Raw genomic sequence first — 18,235 nt, 5'->3', positions numbered from 1 at the left:
AAAACCCCATGAAACAACCGCGCAAACGTTTTTTTTGTTCTTTTATTCTTGTACCTTTCAATAAAAACATGACATTAAATGTGGCACTTTTTTCTTTAAATAAACCTTTGTACAATAACATCCCAAATGATCACTTAAAATAACAAATGTTTTATATCCTCATTGATAAAGTATTAAGAGTTGGTCACATGAAAGTCCAGTTGAGATGGATGAAAGTGGCATAGGCACACAAATGATACAAACTTGTACAAATGAGCTTCTTTAGTACAGTAGCTAAGCTGAAGGAATGAACTAGAACCACCAAAATTGAACACTTGACAAAAACACTTTACAGATAATACAGAACAGACACTTGATCACTCCACAGTCCACAGTGATATGTCTTAGATTAGAAGATTGGATCCTTAGAGTTTTGCATTTGTGGCATTTCATGACTAACCGTCATTCAAAATCTTTTTTTTTGCTTAGAAAACGAGAGGTATCACTGTCATATAATGGTGGCTGGTAAATGTAGGCGCTACCTGAGCTAAGTTCAGACCTGATTCACCAGTACATTTTACATCCATACACTGTTCAATGGAGAGTGGAATTACTTAAAATTGCACAGAGCCTTTCAGGAGCAGCGACCAAACACAAACAACATTTGGTGTAACGCCTGTGCTCAGCTCACTTCATGTAGAATCTATGCAATATCTAAATAATGCAGCCAGATGTGCTCTTGTCGTGAACATCCAGCCTTGTCAGTCCTCTAAAGCTCTGAGAACAAATACGGCATCATCAAGTACATAGTAATCTTTATACATGTCCCCTTCACAGAGGTATGGCAATCGGGTCACAGCCTCCACTTCAAACCCAACCCCTCGGAACACCTCATTGGACAGACTGGTCACTTGCTCCTCCCATGTCTTCCCCTTCACTGCAAGGCGCTCTTTTGGACGCTCCCATTTCCCGCCTGCAAGCAAACACACAAATGGCATATTTTGGTCAACTTCATTACATATTTTCATGACCCATTTTTTTGTGTCCCTACACGGTAAAAAACATTGTACAAAAAAAAGGTAATTTAACCAATAAGAGTCCAGTTGGTTCCATTTGTTCACTTTCAAGAGTTAAATGAACACTCAGGAAATTACTTTGCAGATGTGAATTTACTAGTCGAGTACTAAACAGTTCCATACGCAATAATCTGACTGGTAAAAAATGTAGAGAATACATTATTATGACAACTACAGTCCAGATGACTGAATGAGTGCTGACTGACCTATCTCCACGTAAGGCTGGAAGGGCAGTACAGCGGCCAGGATGACTCGTCCTGTGCCAGGAACAAGGGAACTTCGGATGATCCTAAGGAGGGCCAATGGATCCTCACAGCGGTCCAAAAGATTCAGACAGCTGATCAGATCATACTGGAAGCCCATGTGCTGCCACTCATCAATGCCCAACAGTCTGAAATGGCGAGAGGAGAGACTAGTGAGTTGTTTTTATTCTGCCCCCAAATACTAGTGCCAAGGGTATGTATGAGTATGAGCTCTGGTTAAGGTTAGCCTACAATTCTGCTATTCATCGCTGTCAAAAAGTTCAGTTATTCTCTGAGAACCAAGCAGAGTACTCACTTGTAATTCCTTCTCTGGAGATGCCATTTCATGGGTGGGGACACCTCAGTTGCATAGACCTCTCTAAAATGGGCTCCCATCACACCTGTGACACCTCCGTCCCCAGCCCCCAGGTCCAGAAGTCTCTCTGCCTTCCAGTCTGGGGTGATTCTGAGAAGTCGCTGGAACTGATCCTCAGAGAATACGAACATAGAACCACGGCCTAGAAACCTGACATAAATAGAAGACCGTGTCACCTTGGGTTATATTGTGGGAGGCATAATTTGGAAAGTATGAAGTATGTAATCTGCATAACTGTACCCATTGATGGACGTGCGTGAGACCACAGAGCCGAGGACGGTCGATATAAAAGAGTGATAGAGCTGAGTAAACAACCAGGTGGACTTCTCTACACTCCGCCTGAGAAATGCCTGGGTATCAGAATCCAGGTGACTCTGAACGAACAGTGGCTGTACCGATTCTCCCAGTTGATCAGGAGTACATCGGTACCACTAGGAAGTGGAGAGGAGAGGAGAGGAGAGAGGGAAATATAGCATTACATGTTTATGCTTCACCCAGCTCATTTGAGCTATACATCTAGTGTTTCTTGCATGCTAACTTTTTTTGTAATTGTGCTAAGCCATGCTAGACAATGTATACAGTAAGGGTAATATTAGATCTGACCGCAGCACTCAAGGGCAACAGTGTAAATGTGTTGTTGCACTTAGAATTGATGTTGGATTGTATATTTTGCCAACACAAAAATATCTATATTAATCTAGGTAAAGTTTCAAGTAAAAAAAACTTGCATTAGTAAAGAGGAACACTTAAGACTGATGACGTTTAGGCCATACTCAGAGGCATAATAGTTTCCACCATAAATGCATTCTCAAATCCTACATTACACAGTTAAATCCTCTGTGTTCATTTATCCCATTTATACTGTGTACAATTGTAACCGAATGTGACACTTGCGTATCCATTTGGTTACATGTGTCACTCTTGGAGTTTGACTGCTTATTTATTGAAGAATACTAAGGTTACCTCTTGCAGTGGTGTAGAGTAGCTAAGTACATTTACTCAAGTACTGTGCTTAAGTAACATTTTGAGGTACTTTTACTTGACTGGAATATTTCCAATTTTCAATACATTATACTTCTACTCCACTACATCTCAGAGGCAAATATTGTACTTTAACTCGACTACAATTATTTGACAGCTTTAGTTACTAGTTACTTAGCAGATGTAGATTATTAGCAGATTTAGATTATTATCACAAAACATACATTAACCACTTCAGCCCTATATATATATATATTTCGCCCATTTGAAAATAGCCGATCTAGGCAAGATTTTTAAAACATTTATACATTTGAAAAAATTCTGCACAATGAGTATTTGCTACTTTTGGTACATTTTCAGCAAATTCTGATGCCAATACTTGTGTACTTTTACGCAAGTCAATTTTAACACAGTATTTCTACATTCCAGTATTGATACTTCTACCTAAGAAAAAAAAAGTGTGAGTACTTTTCCCACCACTGTGCTTATCCTTATCTATTGAAGAATACTAAGGTTACCTCTTGTGTTTCCTCCAGAGCCGCCGCGTCGCTCTCGCTCATCATGTTGAGGAAGAGTGACCGAGCCAGGGGGCTGCGAACATACTTGCCCGTCCACATTCTTCTCATGGAGAAGAGAAAGAACACGTAGAACGCCACCCACGCTGCAAAAAGCAACGTTCTCCTCAGCTGTAGATGACACATAGTAATAATAATAATAGTGGACAACAAACTCAGCAGAACAGCTAGAGACAGCTGGTGTGTGTGGAGAAGAAGGCTGGCCGTGAGACTGATTGAATGACAGACTGACCACAGCAGTGACCAGTGGAGAAGATATACCAGGGAGATGTAAGCTTAGATGATTCAGGTAATGGTATCCAATTGTAAAAGAACACGCAAAGAAAAGCCTTCTTCGGCTTCAAATGCGACAAATAAACAAACCTGAGGGTGTGGTGGGCGTTAGGGGTCCTCATGCTATTTACTCTGCATCTTAATTTGCTGAGTAAAATGAGTTTTAATTGATTTTTGCTGCTGCCCACCCAGGTGGTCTCTGTGTAGACGCTACTGCCCACTAAGCATATTTACAACTTTAACATCATATAGGCCGGAGGGACGAGTGTGCTGTGATTGGCTAGTTGCTTGTTGGCAACGTGAGGATCCCAAGTCCCATCTAAAAAATACCTAAAAATTGGACAGTACATACATTTACTTAGTTACTTTACACCACTGCCAACATCCATTACAAAGCCAAATGTGTGTATGCTGGGTGTAATTGTCTGAAATCGGCAATTAAAATATAAATATGAATTTACATTGTCCAATTTGGTATTATCATAATAGAATGGACTTTTGTCTTGTCCTCGCTTCAGCGGTTGCCTGACAACCAACTAGCCAATCACAACGTGACAATCCCTCCGAGCTATGGGTTGACAGTTCTTCTTCCGCCGCATGTACTCTGCACTTCCTTCCTGTGCCACCTCAAAATATGTCCGAAAGTATCCGTCACCGTCAGCAGTGTTGCCATGTCTTTTTATTATAAGTGACTTTGGGCTTGTTTTTCGGTAAAGTTGCTTGTAAATATTGTTTAAACAGTGTTTCTCAAAAATGTTCAAGTCAAGGACCCCCAAATTAATATGTATTTGTCTGCGGACCTCCATCTGAAAATATTTTATGACAGGGAAAAAACATTCCACATTTTTCAAAATGTCTTCAAGATTTTTTTGAAAATAAGGGCGAAAGGCTCGCTTCATCGGAGCTTGTTTTCATAGACCTGGTTGCTTATTTCTCTCGCAGAACCTGGCAACACTGGTCAGTGCAGCGATGTTTGGCTTGAATGCTGCAATAATAGCATCGTATATTATTATTCTTATTACTCGTGACAGAACACATTTGAAGTTGAAAATATGCAACATATTACTGGGCATAAAGGTAACAAACGTGTGCGTCATTGTGTACAGTTATTGTGTTACTCACTGGCTGTCAAGTGACGTTATAAGCGCCATATGGCGTCGTTTCATAACCTCTGAAAAACTGCAGTAGGCTACGTTCTGCTGAAAGCAGTGATGGCGGATAGTTGTTGTTTAAAGTTTCAATGGTGAATTGCCAGCTATTGTAGTACTACATGGTTTAATAGAAAAAGCATCGTTATGGTATTTAGGTTTTGTTTAGTTTCTCAATGCATATGTAAGTTTTATCATTTTGCATAATGATTAGCGCAGGGCGCAGGCATGATGCATGCTAGTGATGCCCCAAACGTGTCCATCGCTACCTCCTCTCCATCAATCTTCTCTCTTCATACCACACACACACACACACACACACACACACACACACACACACACACACACACACACACACACATCTCATATTGTACTTTTTACTCCACCACAATTATTTGAAAACCTTATTTACTAATTACTTTTTAGATTGTTATTGTTAGTGCAAAACATGCATTAACCACTGTATCACTATATACTTAGGATATTTGAAAATCTGTATAATGATTACTTTTACTTTTAAATTTAAGTAAATCTGAGTACTTTTTCCACCACTGCGTAACTGTGTCTATAATCTACTATAATGAAGATATAGTACATATATTATGTTGTCTGAAAATGTTAAGTGTCTTGAGACAACTTGTGATTTGACACTTTAATAACATTGAATTGAATTGAATGTGTAGGTTATAGACATCAGTTATAAGTTGTTATCCACATCCCATTGAAATCTATTATGCATTATAAAAAAATAATAAATAAAATCTCCTAGAATGATGTTAAAGCATCAATGCTTGTGTTTTCCCAGATCCCCCCCTCTCTCTTCCCTGTCTGCGTCTCCTGGTGCCACCACTGCGGCTGGTGTCGGCAGCAATGTGGCACACTGTCCAGCACAGACTTGTCGCCAAATATGGGCTGCTGGATGACATTGTTACACTCATGACTGAGATTGTTCCTGAACTACTTAACCATAGACAGAGGACCTTGCTAAGTCTTGGCCTTCGCACACAGGTACTTTGTGAGAAAGAATGGACTATGGAATAGTATTTCAAAATAAAGTATTACTGTCGGCAGTGGACAGTATATTTAATTGTCAGATATTACATTTATATCAATAACTTAATTATCAATAACAATTGGAGATATTTAAAATAGGATTTTACTTTTATCTTTCAATGATGTAATTGAAAATAATTAAAATAATCTCTCTGTCTCTCTGTTGCTATTTTGTGTAACCTGCCCTGTGCCGCTCAGAAGTCTGATTTCTGTAAATAAATAAATGCAGCTTCCAACCACACTGTTGAATTGTGTACACACCATATCGTCCATAAACATTGGTCATATCCCCATATTTCCCAGCACTATTGCAATCTAAGCACAGAATCACTTGAGGCACAGGAGGTAAGTGTGTCAGCACTTGAAAATGTGAAATGATGTATTTTCTCATTTCACTTTCTTTGGTTTCAGCTGATCCTTGAGTTGTGTTACCAAGAGCCAACGATAGACCCACAAATAATTCAGCCACATTTGGACAGATTGCAGACACTCACTTCATTATGGAATGCAGAGGTGTGTTTTACCATGTTACTGATACCTAATGAGTACTAACATGAAATGGGTACAGGGCCTAACAGACTTGTGAAATGCAATATGTTTCAGACAAATGATACAGAGCATGGATTGTACGGATCAGACATTTTGGGGCTTATTGAAATGTTAATGAAAGACCAGGATGAGAGGCAGCAGTTCTTCCAGGTTAGAGTGTCTGTCTTTGTGACTTAAACATGTATGTTTACTTACATTTTCAAATGAAGACCACTTAGAGTTGACATGGATCAAATGCTCATTTTCAGGATGTTTTTCCAGTGAAATTTGGACCCAAGTATGATGAAGCCATTCAGATGCTTGTGTGGAAATTCCTGTCCCAGCTTGAGAAGTTGCTTACTGTCCCAAATTGTCAACAGGTAGTACAAGAGCAGTTCATAATACAATTAAGAGAGTTTTCACTAAACAGATGTATAGTACTGAAATTAACAAACTTCGTCTTAACGAACGATCATCAACAAGTAAAAGGAAAAAAAAAGAAAATGAGTGAAGTTTTCACAAAAATGACATGCCCAAAATAGGGATGCCAGGGTTATTTAATGTGGCTAATGTCTTTGCACTCTTTCCAGGTTAAGTGTATGCTAAACGAAGTTCCTTCTGTTCTGGAGGAATGCATGGAGTCCTTGTCACAAGCTCAGGAGCTTAAATCTCTTCTAGCTTATCAAAAAGACCTCTGTCAACTCGATGACAATGGTAAATATATTAACATTTGAAATGGCTAAGCTAATTGTATCTGATCTTTGATCAGCTTATGAATTGTATTTTAGAAGTTCATGACAAGATGGTTCTGGGGAGCGCATTGATTTGATATTAACTGATTGGAGAGAGAGAAAGTGTGTGTGTGTGTGTGTGTGTGTGTGTGTGTGTGTGTGTGTGTGTGTGTGTGTGTGTGTGTGTGTGTGTGTGTGTGTGTGTGTGTGTGTGTGTGTGTGTGTGTGTGGGGGGGGGGGGGGGGGGGGGGGCGAAGCTCCAAATTTACACTGTGGTGCAAGCCTTCTGGAAACTGACTACTCTATTATTAATTCTTGGTCTTTTGATTTTTCTTTAGAGAATCTGACTGCTGGTGAGAGTATCTGTACAGCTCTCAGTCTCCCCCCTATGGAAACTGTCTCAACTGCACATGAAGAGACGGTATTAAAAGCAAATGTATTGACTGATTTCATGGACTCGTTCAGCAAAGAATTTATAGTTGAATCTGCAGCGCTGGAAAAAGAGTCAGTAGTCGCAGGATTGGCAACTGAAGAAAAAGAAGAAGAAAGACATACAGTACCCAAGAATTTTGAGAATCAGTCCTCTCTTATTAGTGATGAGACAGTAGAAGAGCAATTGGCTTGCACCATTCAACATTTTGGGTCTTTGAACAGTGATAATGTGGAATCAGACTCTTGTGCTGTTGAGGTTCAAGTTGGTTATAATGTTGAAATAACTGCTGAGGGGATAGGGCTCACAGAGAACAAGGCTTCTGCTGAAAGTGTGCCCACAGTGATGGAAACTAGAGAAGCGGACATAACGGCTTTCAACAATTATTCCAATAGCTGTGGATCAAGCTCCGTTCAGGTGGAAAAGTGCACACAAAAAGGAAGTGATGTCATTAACAGTGGGCAAATGAAAAACATTGTGACATCTAATATGATCCTATCTCCCATACTGTATACACCAACTGTGCAAGTGCTGAGGCTCGAGCCAATAATTGCAGCGTCCCCACGGCCAGTCAGGCAAAATAGAGGTCTGAATATGAAAGCAATATTAATGGTAACATCTGAGAATGAGCAGTCAAAAAGCAGTCCCCAAGACTCATCAATAAGCAAGACTTGCCCTACATGTGGAAAGACGTACAGCCGAGCCTCGGATATGCGGCGGCACCAGAGGACCCACACAGGGGAGAGACCATTCCAGTGCCCACAGTGTAAGAAACTATTTCAGTACCAGTATGACTTGAAAAGACATGAGTTAAATGTTTGCCAAATCGCAGTGCTACAGGTTGAGAAGATACCCAAGACGGCCGAGGGGAAAATCCCAAACCTGAGCCAGGGTGAAGTTATTGACCCTGTCATTGGGCTCTATCAATGCAGCAATTGTGACAGTATTTTCAAAAGTGCACAAAGGTTGAGGACTCATGAAAAAGCATGTCGGATGAGTCAGCGACAGGGGGAGTGTGTTTCTGAAGAGGGAGTTCCTCCAACCATGGAGCAGAAGGACCCGTGGCCACTCGGCCACACTGGCCAATTGACGGACACAAAAGAACTGAATCCATCACTGCTTGAGAACAAAAATGATGTCACTGCACACAAGGAAAACCCCGCTGAAGGAGAGGAACCTGAGGTCACTGCCAGGACTCCTCATGGAAAAACTAGCAAGAGACCTCATGAATGTAAACTCTGTAGCAAAACATTTGCTTATCCATCCCTTATGTTCAAACATATGGAGACCCACTCAGAGGAGCGTGCTCATCATTGCAGTGCTTGTAATAAAGCTTACAAGTGTACCGCTAGTTTGAAGAGGCATTCAGAAGGATGCAAGGGCTCCTCTGTGAATTTTGACAAAGAAGACCAACAGATGACCAACAAATTGTTTAGAGCAAGTAAAGCTCCAACTGCCAATGAGCTTGTTGAGTCCTCATCACAGGAGAGTATTAGCTGTGCACATCGAGAGCCTAACATACCAGGAACCACCAAGCTAAACGAAATGAATGGCGTGACATCGTGTAGCCTTTGTGGAGCAGCAGTAACTGGGAGCATGAAATGTCACATGAGATCGCATTGCTACCCCTGTCCTTATTGTGAGGTAAAGTTCAAGTTCAATGATTTGAGGAGGCACATAACTGCATGTAATGCAAAGACCAACGATCATAGACAGGCTGAGGCTCTTAAAGAGTTCAGGAGGCTGCTTAGGAAATGCAAAGTTAGGGATAATCCACTTTACTGTGCAGAATGTAATAGATCATTCCCAGACATGGCACGCTTTCAAACACACAATCTGAGGCACAAGCCACGTTCATGCACCAAGTGTGATGAGACTTTCAGTGATTTCAAAGGCCTCAACCAACACTATGTGGATGCACATGACTTCAGCGGTCCGTTCCCCTGCTCATTTTGCGAGCGTAGTTACACAGACCTCAGGGGCCTGATCAGACACGAGAGGGTTCACACAGGTGACCTTCCATTCCAATGCCCGAAGTGTCCAAAAGCATTCAGTTATGCATCAGCATTGAAACTACATGACAGGACTCACACGAAGGAGGCCCCGTACCTTTGCTGGGATTGTGGAAAGGGCTGCAAGTCCAACGCAGCCTTGAGGATTCACAGGCTGTGTTGTCACAGCAGCACACAGGAGAAATGTTTCTCTTGTGAACATTGCGGTAAAGCCTATGCACTCAAAAGAAGCTTAGACCTCCATGTGGCTAAAATACATGCCGGAGTGCGATATCCATGCTCACACTGTGGTAAACTGTTCAGAAGTTCCAGCTCTTTGACAAGACATGATTTGACACACACGCAGGAAAGGCCTTATTCATGCAAGGAATGCGGTAAGAGTTTCCGGTCAACATCAGAGCTGAAAATACATGTGCGTTATCATACTGGGGAGAGACCATTTACGTGCCAGGAATGTGGGAAGGGGTTTGTTCAGTCTTATTACCTCACAGCCCACATGAGAATGCACACAGGGGAGAAACCATATAAATGCAACACCTGTGACAAATATTTTAAAAGTGGTGGGATTCTAAAAAGACACCAGATGACCCATACAGGAGAGAAGCCTTACAAATGTTCCATCTGTGAAAGGGCTTTCAGTAGGCCTGAGTTGGTGAAGGTCCATGTGAAAAAATCCCACTAAATGTGTGAACCTAACCCCTGAATGTAAGACTAACATTTAGTTTTTCACCATCAATAAAGAGTGGTTTAGCATAAGTTTATCTGATTTTGTAAACACACCAAGCCCATTTAGTTACATCACTGACTTATGTATATAGTATTTATGTTCTTGCACCTTAATCTTCAGACCTTTCAACTCTATTGTCATATATCATATTTTAATCACATAAAGATTGCAAAATGTGGTTGTAGCAAGGTGTCCCATGATATATATTTCTCAGACCGATCAGAGTCAGTTCTTTCTTTAGACAGTATTGCCTTATTAACATGTGAGGAAATATGTTTCAGTGAAGATTTAGGGGAAATGACAATTATTATGAGAAAAGTTATAAATCTTGTCAATCTAGGCTACATGCACAAACTTTTTAATCAACTAATAAAAATATCATTTGCAATTCTCTACCAGTAGATGTCATCAAAGAACTATTGTTTTATGTTCCACAGACACAGTAACCACAACAACAGGCATTTGAAACGTATCATTCACCGCACACTGCTTTCATCACTTAATTTCTCCGTGAATTATTTATCGTCCGCAGTAATTTGATGAGTGTGACATCTGTTTTCTGTTTGTTGAACCTTGCATTACTTAATTAACCATTTAGTTGAGCCAGTGTTTTGATGACTGGCTGCCTGGGATTGGTGAAGGAGGAGCCTTTTCGCGCACTTGAGCTGTCAAACTCCGCGCTGCGCGCAGTCAGTGGAGTCACTGGAGTGTCTCATTTACAGCACAACGAAGGAACCGAGAGGATGTTTTCGTATTATCAGACACATTAACAATACATTTACTTTTTTTTTTAAATACAGTAGGCCTATATGCAAATTGTGAGCTGTGACTTTCCCAAGCTATCTGGTCTGACTAACGAGCACAGGATCTTCGGAGTAACGTGTGGTGTGAGTGCTGCTCAACTTGTATTGCAGCAGCACATGCATCTGTCAACGCCTTGCTCACATTGTCCACAACAGGTGAGACTCACTGGACCTCATTTATTATTCTTTGTATAAGTAGGCTACTTATCCTAAACTGTAAATGGGACATAGACCACTGTTTCCCAAACAGTGGGTCGGGAGTCGGGACCCATTTGTGTCATTTGTGGGTCACGGACAAATGGTTGTGAGTGAAATTTCCTACTTGTTTTTTAATTATTATTTCAAAAGATTTGTTTTTTTTTACAAAAAAAATCCCTAAAACAAAATCTAAAATGTTCATGAATTAAAAACAATTAAACACGTTTTCATTGAAAATAAATCTAAGAAAGTCCATACATTTGAAGAAATAACTTTTAATAAGTAGTGAAAATAGCCGATCTCCAAGCTCACAACGCGTCGACGATAGGCTATTTTCACTAGTTTGGGTCTCGGGGAGACATTTAAGTTTCTATTTTGGGTCTCGAGCTAAAAAAGTTTTGGAACTACTGGGATAGATAGGCTATGTGTGTCTGGTGGTAGCTTTTAAAGGCAGACTGGACAGAATGGTTTTGGATGAATCTAATAGCAAACCAATTACTGTGATTCGGTTCCGGTGCGTAACTGATTACAGTTGAACCTATATCCATGGTTTAAACTCAGAGACCAGTGCCCGTATGGAACTGAAAGTGATTTTGAGATCGACCTACCCACTGTGTTTACATTGCACTGTACAAGTCACTATTAATCTATTAACATGTATTTACCTATTCGTGTAGGAAATGTGGCACTGATTCTAGGAGGGATTAGGCAAGTTTTTTTTGTTTTGTTTTTACACTTAAGCGTAAGACCAATGGCACGAAAATCCAAACTGGACCCCTGCCCAGTTGGCTATTGCCATGGACTATAAGAGAGACAGATTCAGGTTAACAAGTCAATTCTGGGGCAATATATCTGACACCAAATTTGGCATGTGTCATTTTGGCTATGCAGTTGTTTACTCCCTGGCAAGGTGCCTGTCTAGTTTTAGATCATGTGTCAGTGCAAATACTTGCATTGGCATCTGCTCCAAGGCTACACTGCTTCATAATAATGTGTTAAGGAGGAATAGCTTGGCCACTCAACAAGGCAGTTGTTTGTTTTTGCATGCAAAGTATAGCATTCAAAACTCAAGCAAATAAGACAGAATGGGACAAATAAACAATACAATCTATTGTAAACTTCCCTCATTTTGGTTTTGTCTCTGGCTTGCCTAAAATTACAATTCATTTGACAGTTAAGTCCAAAAAAAACTATATTCTTTGCTTCAATTATTTCTTACTCAAATGGGAGTTTTGGGCATGTCATTATAAGCAAAATATTTCTCCATTTTTATACATTTTTCAAAATTGTCCTATTTGGAAAATAGCAGATGCACTGTACAAGGCTAAGTGACTAACTGCTGACTTTTAGAGAATGTACTCAATGTAGAATGCAACACTGTGCCAGCCCTTTACATTGGCTCAGAGTTTCAATTACTTGCACTTTTATATGGGAGACAGAATCACCTCCTGTTTTAATCGAAGGCCTGTGTCTTGCTGGAAGATTTCATTTGATCTCTGTCTGTCTGTCTGTCTGTCTGTCTGTCTGTCTGTCTGTCTGTCTGTCTGTCTGTCTGTCTGTCTGTCTGTCTGGCTGTCTGTCTGGCTGACTAACTGTCTTAGACAGACCCCCCCCCCCTGTTCCTTGGTTATTTTGTCTCCCATAAGTGCCATTTCTGAACTCATCCAAAGTGATAAATGCTTCAGGCAGCTTGGTTGTGAAGCTGTGGTCAGCACTGCCTCAGTTTGCCTTTTGGTAGGACAAATAAGGAACCCACACTGTGTTTTTTCCCAAAGAAGACTGGAACTGGCTGAATGCCAGAAAGCCCTCTGCCTGAAAAGATGCTTCCTTAAAGTTAAGGGAATGGCGTGCACAGGCTAACACCTTATTCCTGCATGGAAAAATCCACAGATACAGTTCACATTCCTTACTGGCTGGGTTTCCTGCGTCAAGGCAAGCAAACAAAGGTTGGGTCCATTTTCAAGGGACACCCGTAATCCCTTACATGCAAGAAAGTCTGTGTTGCTTTGCTGTTATGAATGCATAACTCAATTTCAAGACTTAGCTAGCAGTCATCTTGTGACGTGGGGGAATTAACAGGGGGTTTATGATTGTGGAAAAGGGTGTTAGAGGCCTAGAGGGCTTATATTTTAAAAGCCCAAAATTATACAGACATAGAATGATAGCCTACATGCCAATGTCTGTCACAGCCATGGGAAATTAGTGTTTTGTGTGGTAATAAAAGTATTCATGTATGACATCTCTCTATCCCTCTCTCCTCTATCTTCTTCTCTCTCTGTCTCTCTTGCTTTTTCATTCTCTCTGTGATGTCGGATCGGGCAGCTGCACCATCCACTTCCACTGAGGCTATGAGTGAAATAAATGAACTCGACTAAACCTCAACCGGGCCTTCTCGAACTTAAGAAGTTTTCAGCATCTAACGACCAGGACTTCCATGCATGGAGGACCCTATATCAAGAAATGGGACCAAGCTCCAACAACAAGGGAAGACCGCAGCCTGGAACTGCTTACCTCACATTCCTCCTCCCCAGCTGCTGAACCCAGTGGTATAATGTCCTCCTAGGATCGTGACGTGATAGCTCACAAGTTGCCCGTGGTAGGATGTCAACTGAAAGACACATGTAGACGTTTGTCTGCACCCTCCATTAACTCAGCTCTGTCTTCCAGCAAGGAAGGATCAGGGTGTGTTTCTAGAAACCCGAGTACCACGCAGGGCACGTCTATGGAAAACACTTTCTCAGTACAGCCGGACCCATTGTGTGAAGGAGAAGTGAAAGGATAGAAACATTGGTTTTGTGGCTGACCGCTATAAGTAGCACACGTGTGTGGGTGGGGGTGTGTGTGGGTGTGTGTGTGTGTGTGTGGTCACGGCTGTAGTAATGGGGAAAGAACAAGATCTGCTGGTGGCAGTGAAAAATGGAGATCTTCTCCTGGCACACAAGATGCTTTCCAAAGTCAAGTGCAACAAGACAAGTGAGTATGACCTAATAGAGAGTGTGTGTGTGTGTGTGTGTGTGTGTGTGTGTGTGTGTGTGTGTGTGTGTGTGTGTGTGTGTGTGTGTGTGTGTGTGTGTGTGTGTGTGTGTGTGTGTGTGTGTGTGTGTGTGTGTGTGTGTGTGTGTGTGTGTGTGTGTGCGTGCATGCGTGTGCGCGTGAGCACATGCATTTGTGCACACTTTGAAGTTTTTCTTTCTAAAGGTGTGCATAATTAAAGAGCTGGTGGTATACTTAATGAACTGGAGGCGTGTCCACATAAAAACATAATTTTAACAATTTCTGTACACTTTTTTGAAAAAAATCTTCCTCCTAGTATAACCATAATACCTGATGATTATGTTTTAGGGGGGGGGGGTCACTGAAAATCACGGCACCCCGTCTTTAAATTACTATGTTGTGTGAGTGTTTGTGCAAGTGTAGCATAATAATTGTGCATTTTTTGTTGATATAGTGGAAAATGTACAAACAAAGGAAAAAAAGCTCAGATGAGCCGTAGCCGCAGCCCCCAGTGATGTTGTCATTCCTCTGAACCATACCAGGTATCTTTATGGAAAACAAAGATTCAGGTTCAGCCACCGACCACTACCTCTCACTCCTGCAGCAGTGAGGTTGGGGGCAATTTGAAACAAAGTGGGTTCAAATTGCTGTGCAACATCAGCTAATCTTTTAAACACAGACCCTATGGTCTACATGCCATGCGCTGTGTGGGTTACTGGGTTTAGAAGCTTTCTTTTCCTTGCAGAGTTTCTTATCTGCAGAGATTTCCGCCAGTCGACAAGCTCGCTCACTCACTGAGGTATTGCTGCTAATGATAGGGTTCTGCTTTATCCAGACGCGGGGAGAGTTTAAGTCCAAGCTGCAGGCTCTGAAGTTGAAGCCTCCCTTTGTGGCGTTATCTGCTCTGAGCTTTCATCATCATACAGTAGCTGCTGCGACCTTGGTGGCAGGCGCTGGGAACAAATCTCTGGCTGTCAGGATAAACTCCTTCTTACAGTCCGTACTGACGATAACTGCTGCTGAGCACTGAAGAAGTGTTATTGTTTCTTTCTTGGTATGGAAGTATGGAATATGGATGTGTTTCAGGATGTTTTTAGACCTTAAGCCTTACAAACAATTTGTCATGGACCCATGCACATTATTAGAGGCATCAGTATACAAGCCCCCCCAGGCCCAAGCCCTTCTGTCACTTATAAAAACATAAGCATGTTTTCAACATCATTAAACAACAAAGGTCCTTTTGGACATGGTCGATGGTGTGTAGACGTTTGTCACCCTCTTGTCAGAATCAGCAGCACAGCAGATGCTCCAGCTGGCTAGCTGTCATGCTCTGTCATCATGACCCACGCTGTCACCCAGTTACAAAATAGCTGTGTGGCCACACATCAATAAACGTTGATGAGTTGGTTGGTTGATTGATTTGTTCAGTGGCTGGTTTTTGTTGTTGCTGTTGTTTGTTTGTTTGTTTTTATAACAATATGACTATAGTCATATTGCAATTTATGACTTAGCATGATGAATCTAGGAGGGGTTATTGACAACAAACATAATCAAACCAGCAACTTAGTGCCGAGTGTTACCCTCTAAAAGGAGTCAGGTGTCTCTATGCTGTTTTGGTGGTGTTGGGCTATAAGCCTCCAGACTGTTTACTGACTGAACCTTAACACAGAACGGGTAGTGCTGGGGGTGGAGGGGTTGGGGGGGGGGGGGGGGGGTCAGAGAGCAACTAGACACGTGGTTAATGGAACAACACAAAGTATTGACGGCGGGGGGCCGGGGGCGGCCGGTCAGCTGGCCCTAGCAGGGTGTGGGGCTTGGCCGGAGGGGACACGGTGCGTGGGACAGTAGATTGTTGAGTACGAGGCCAGATGGAAGAACACTGTAGTTTCCCAAACAGTGGGTCGGGACCCCTGTTTGGGTCGTGGACCAATTGTTAAGGATCCCGAGTAAATATCTCTTTTCCCTACAAAAAAAGTATTTTCATCAATTACAAACAATTACATTTTTTTCATTAATTAATAATCTATTTGTACACTGTCAGAGTTGTATTGATTGATTGAATACTTTATTAACAGTTTGCTAAGACAAGCACAGGGAAGTACAGTTCAATACAAGGTCTGTTAAGGGGATTTTAAACCCAAGACAGCACTATGGATTGTTTCCATTGGGGTCCTTTGTACTCAATTCATCGAAAGACCTGCAAGGTTCCATTTGGTTCCTAACTTTCATACATTTAGCTGGGGACCCCCTGGAACCCTCTCAAGGACCCTTGGGGGTCCCCGGACCCCACTTTGAGAAGAACCACTACTGGCCTAGAAGATTTGTTCAAACTAGTTTGGAGGAGGTGGGGGCCTGGGGGGATGAGTGGCACTGAGGCTGGCTGATGGACAGGGAGCTGAGATGGTAGGTTCTATGTGATTGACCATCTGCTGACCTAAGGTTTGGCTTCAGTCAATTAAGGTGGACTTATCATACCCCTCTCTTTTACTCCATCTCCGTCTCCATCTCTCACCAAGTGAGGTGCAGAGTGCATAAGTATCTACCAACATTCCACAACGTGAAATGAAAATACTGTTTATTTAACTTGTAAAAATGAACAGTCAGGATTTGACTGTTTAGGCCAGGGTACACTTGGCAACCTGTTCTCTTGTGACATTGTATTTAAGTGACAGTTTGGCTCATGAAGCAGTTTTGCCCCAAGTTCCCTGCCCCCTTACACACACACACACACACACACACACACACACACACACACACACACACACACACACACACACACACACACACACACACACACACACACACACACACACACACACACACACGGCGACAGGACTGAAGTGGGTGTGGTTTGCCCCCTCCCTAAAAGAACGCCATTATAGGCTAGATCTTCAAAGGTCTTTATTATTACAATGTCTTTTGTTGTCACACATGTTTGCTTTCATCTTGACCCGGTGGCCGGCCCCTCATTCTGTCACGTTAAATGCAGAGCCCTTTGGCTACTTTTCAATGGACAGATGGACAGCAGAGGCAACAGAATATCATATTTGAATTTATATCAATAGGGCTAAGCAAATGATGTGTGCCTTACATGTCAGTGAGGGCAGAGAGACACCCGGAGGAAAGAGATCAGACAGTGGTGGAAAAAGTACTCAAGTATCAATACTGCAATGTATAAACACACTCTGTTACAAGTACAAGTCCGGTAATCAAAATTAACTTGAGTAAAAGTACAAAAGTATTGGCAACAAAATATACTTAAACTACCAAAAGTAAAAGTACTAATTTCGCAGAACGTCCCGTTTCACAAGTTATTATATGTTTAAATGTATTTAAAAAAACACATCACATCGCAACGTGTTGTGAGCTTGTAGATTATATTTTCAAATAGTCAAAGTTTAAATAGGCCTGAAGTGGTTAATGTATGTTTTGCAATAATAATGTAAATCTAAAAAGTAACTAGAAATAACAGTTTTCAAATAATTGTAGTGGAGTAAAAAGTACAATATTTGTCTCTGAGATGTAGTGGAGTAGAAGTAGAAGTATTGAAAATGTGAAATGCTAAAATTGTACTTAAGTACATGTACTTAGTTACTTTACACCACTGCTGGCTGCAAGTGAAGTGAATCCAGTTTATTTTATTTCTTGATCCTAAATTAACTTAAGGTCAGTCCAATATGTGATTCAGCTTGAGGAAATGCATGCAGTGGATTGAAAAAAAAAGTATATTTTCAATATTCTAATTTTACTATTACTCGATATTCATTTTTCATGCAGATTTGTGCTTATTATTAGAACATTCCTATATAGGCAAAACCTCATTTCATCATCACCTGACCTGTGCTTTTAACTCTTGGATTCTCAACGCCAAACGTAAAGGTCATGCAAACTCCTATTTCCTACAGCAGCTGGCTGTTCTTTGAAACCTCCCTTTATTTTTTGCCTTCATTCCTTTACCTCAAATCAGGGATAAGTGACCCATCTGGCCTATACCCTGTAGGGTGAGAGCAGTTAGCCTGTAGCACTGAAGGGGTAAGAAGAGATTATGTGTGTGTGTGAGACTGTCTGTGGGTATAATATTGTGTACGGCGTGCTTGTGTGCGTGCGTG

The 18,235-nt window shown here is 41.4% G+C and overlaps 3 protein-coding genes across 6 annotated transcripts in view; 2 read left to right on the top strand and 1 right to left on the bottom strand.

Moving 5' to 3' along the window:
• Nucleotides 1-46: 46 nt before the first annotated feature.
• Nucleotides 47-3,726, bottom strand: mettl9 (methyltransferase 9, His-X-His N1-histidine). Of its 2 annotated transcripts, XM_084079106.1 has the most exons (6): nucleotides 3,593-3,726; nucleotides 3,173-3,340; nucleotides 1,914-2,104; nucleotides 1,614-1,823; nucleotides 1,262-1,446; nucleotides 47-952 (listed from the first exon to the last, which is right to left on the bottom strand). In XM_084079106.1, exons 2-6 carry the CDS (start codon nucleotides 3,278-3,280, stop codon nucleotides 741-743), a joined length of 906 nt encoding a protein of 301 aa, XP_083935232.1. In that variant the 5' UTR covers nucleotides 3,281-3,340; nucleotides 3,593-3,726; the 3' UTR covers nucleotides 47-740. The 2 variants fall into 2 exon arrangements, with proteins under 2 accessions (XP_083935232.1, XP_083935231.1); XM_084079105.1 differs by having other exon boundaries at nucleotides 3,173-3,726.
• LOC311060774 (uncharacterized protein) lies at nucleotides 3,423-10,339 on the top strand. Of its 2 annotated transcripts, none has more exons than XM_084079104.1 (7): nucleotides 3,423-3,518; nucleotides 5,456-5,658; nucleotides 6,115-6,216; nucleotides 6,307-6,402; nucleotides 6,501-6,611; nucleotides 6,822-6,945; nucleotides 7,301-10,339. In XM_084079104.1, exons 2-7 carry the CDS (start codon nucleotides 5,521-5,523, stop codon nucleotides 10,084-10,086), a joined length of 3,357 nt encoding a protein of 1,118 aa, XP_083935230.1. In that variant the 5' UTR covers nucleotides 3,423-3,518; nucleotides 5,456-5,520; the 3' UTR covers nucleotides 10,087-10,339. The 2 variants fall into 2 exon arrangements, with proteins under 2 accessions (XP_083935230.1, XP_083935229.1); XM_084079103.1 differs by lacking the exon at nucleotides 3,423-3,518 and adding an exon at nucleotides 4,464-4,579.
• Nucleotides 10,340-10,874: 535 nt separating this feature from the next.
• Nucleotides 10,875-18,235, top strand: part of LOC311060632 (caskin-2-like) — a 77,526-nt gene continuing 70,165 nt past the window's right edge. Inside the window, exons 1-2 of one of the 2 annotated variants that reach the window (XM_084078876.1) lie at nucleotides 10,875-11,090; nucleotides 13,455-14,105. In XM_084078876.1, the coding sequence (XP_083935002.1) occupies nucleotides 14,012-14,105 (94 nt within the window). In that variant the 5' untranslated portion in view covers nucleotides 10,875-11,090; nucleotides 13,455-14,011. The remainder of the gene's footprint in view (nucleotides 11,091-13,454; nucleotides 14,106-18,235) is intronic. The other variant, XM_084078875.1, reaches the window with a different exon arrangement.

This window comes from Gymnoscopelus microlampas (assembly GCF_963454915.1).
Source record: "Gymnoscopelus microlampas genome assembly, chromosome: 14".
NCBI classification, from domain to species: domain Eukaryota; kingdom Metazoa; phylum Chordata; class Actinopteri; order Myctophiformes; family Myctophidae; genus Gymnoscopelus; species Gymnoscopelus microlampas.
Note: the sequence above shows the minus strand (reverse complement) of the source record. Positions and strands in the feature narration are given on the sequence as shown.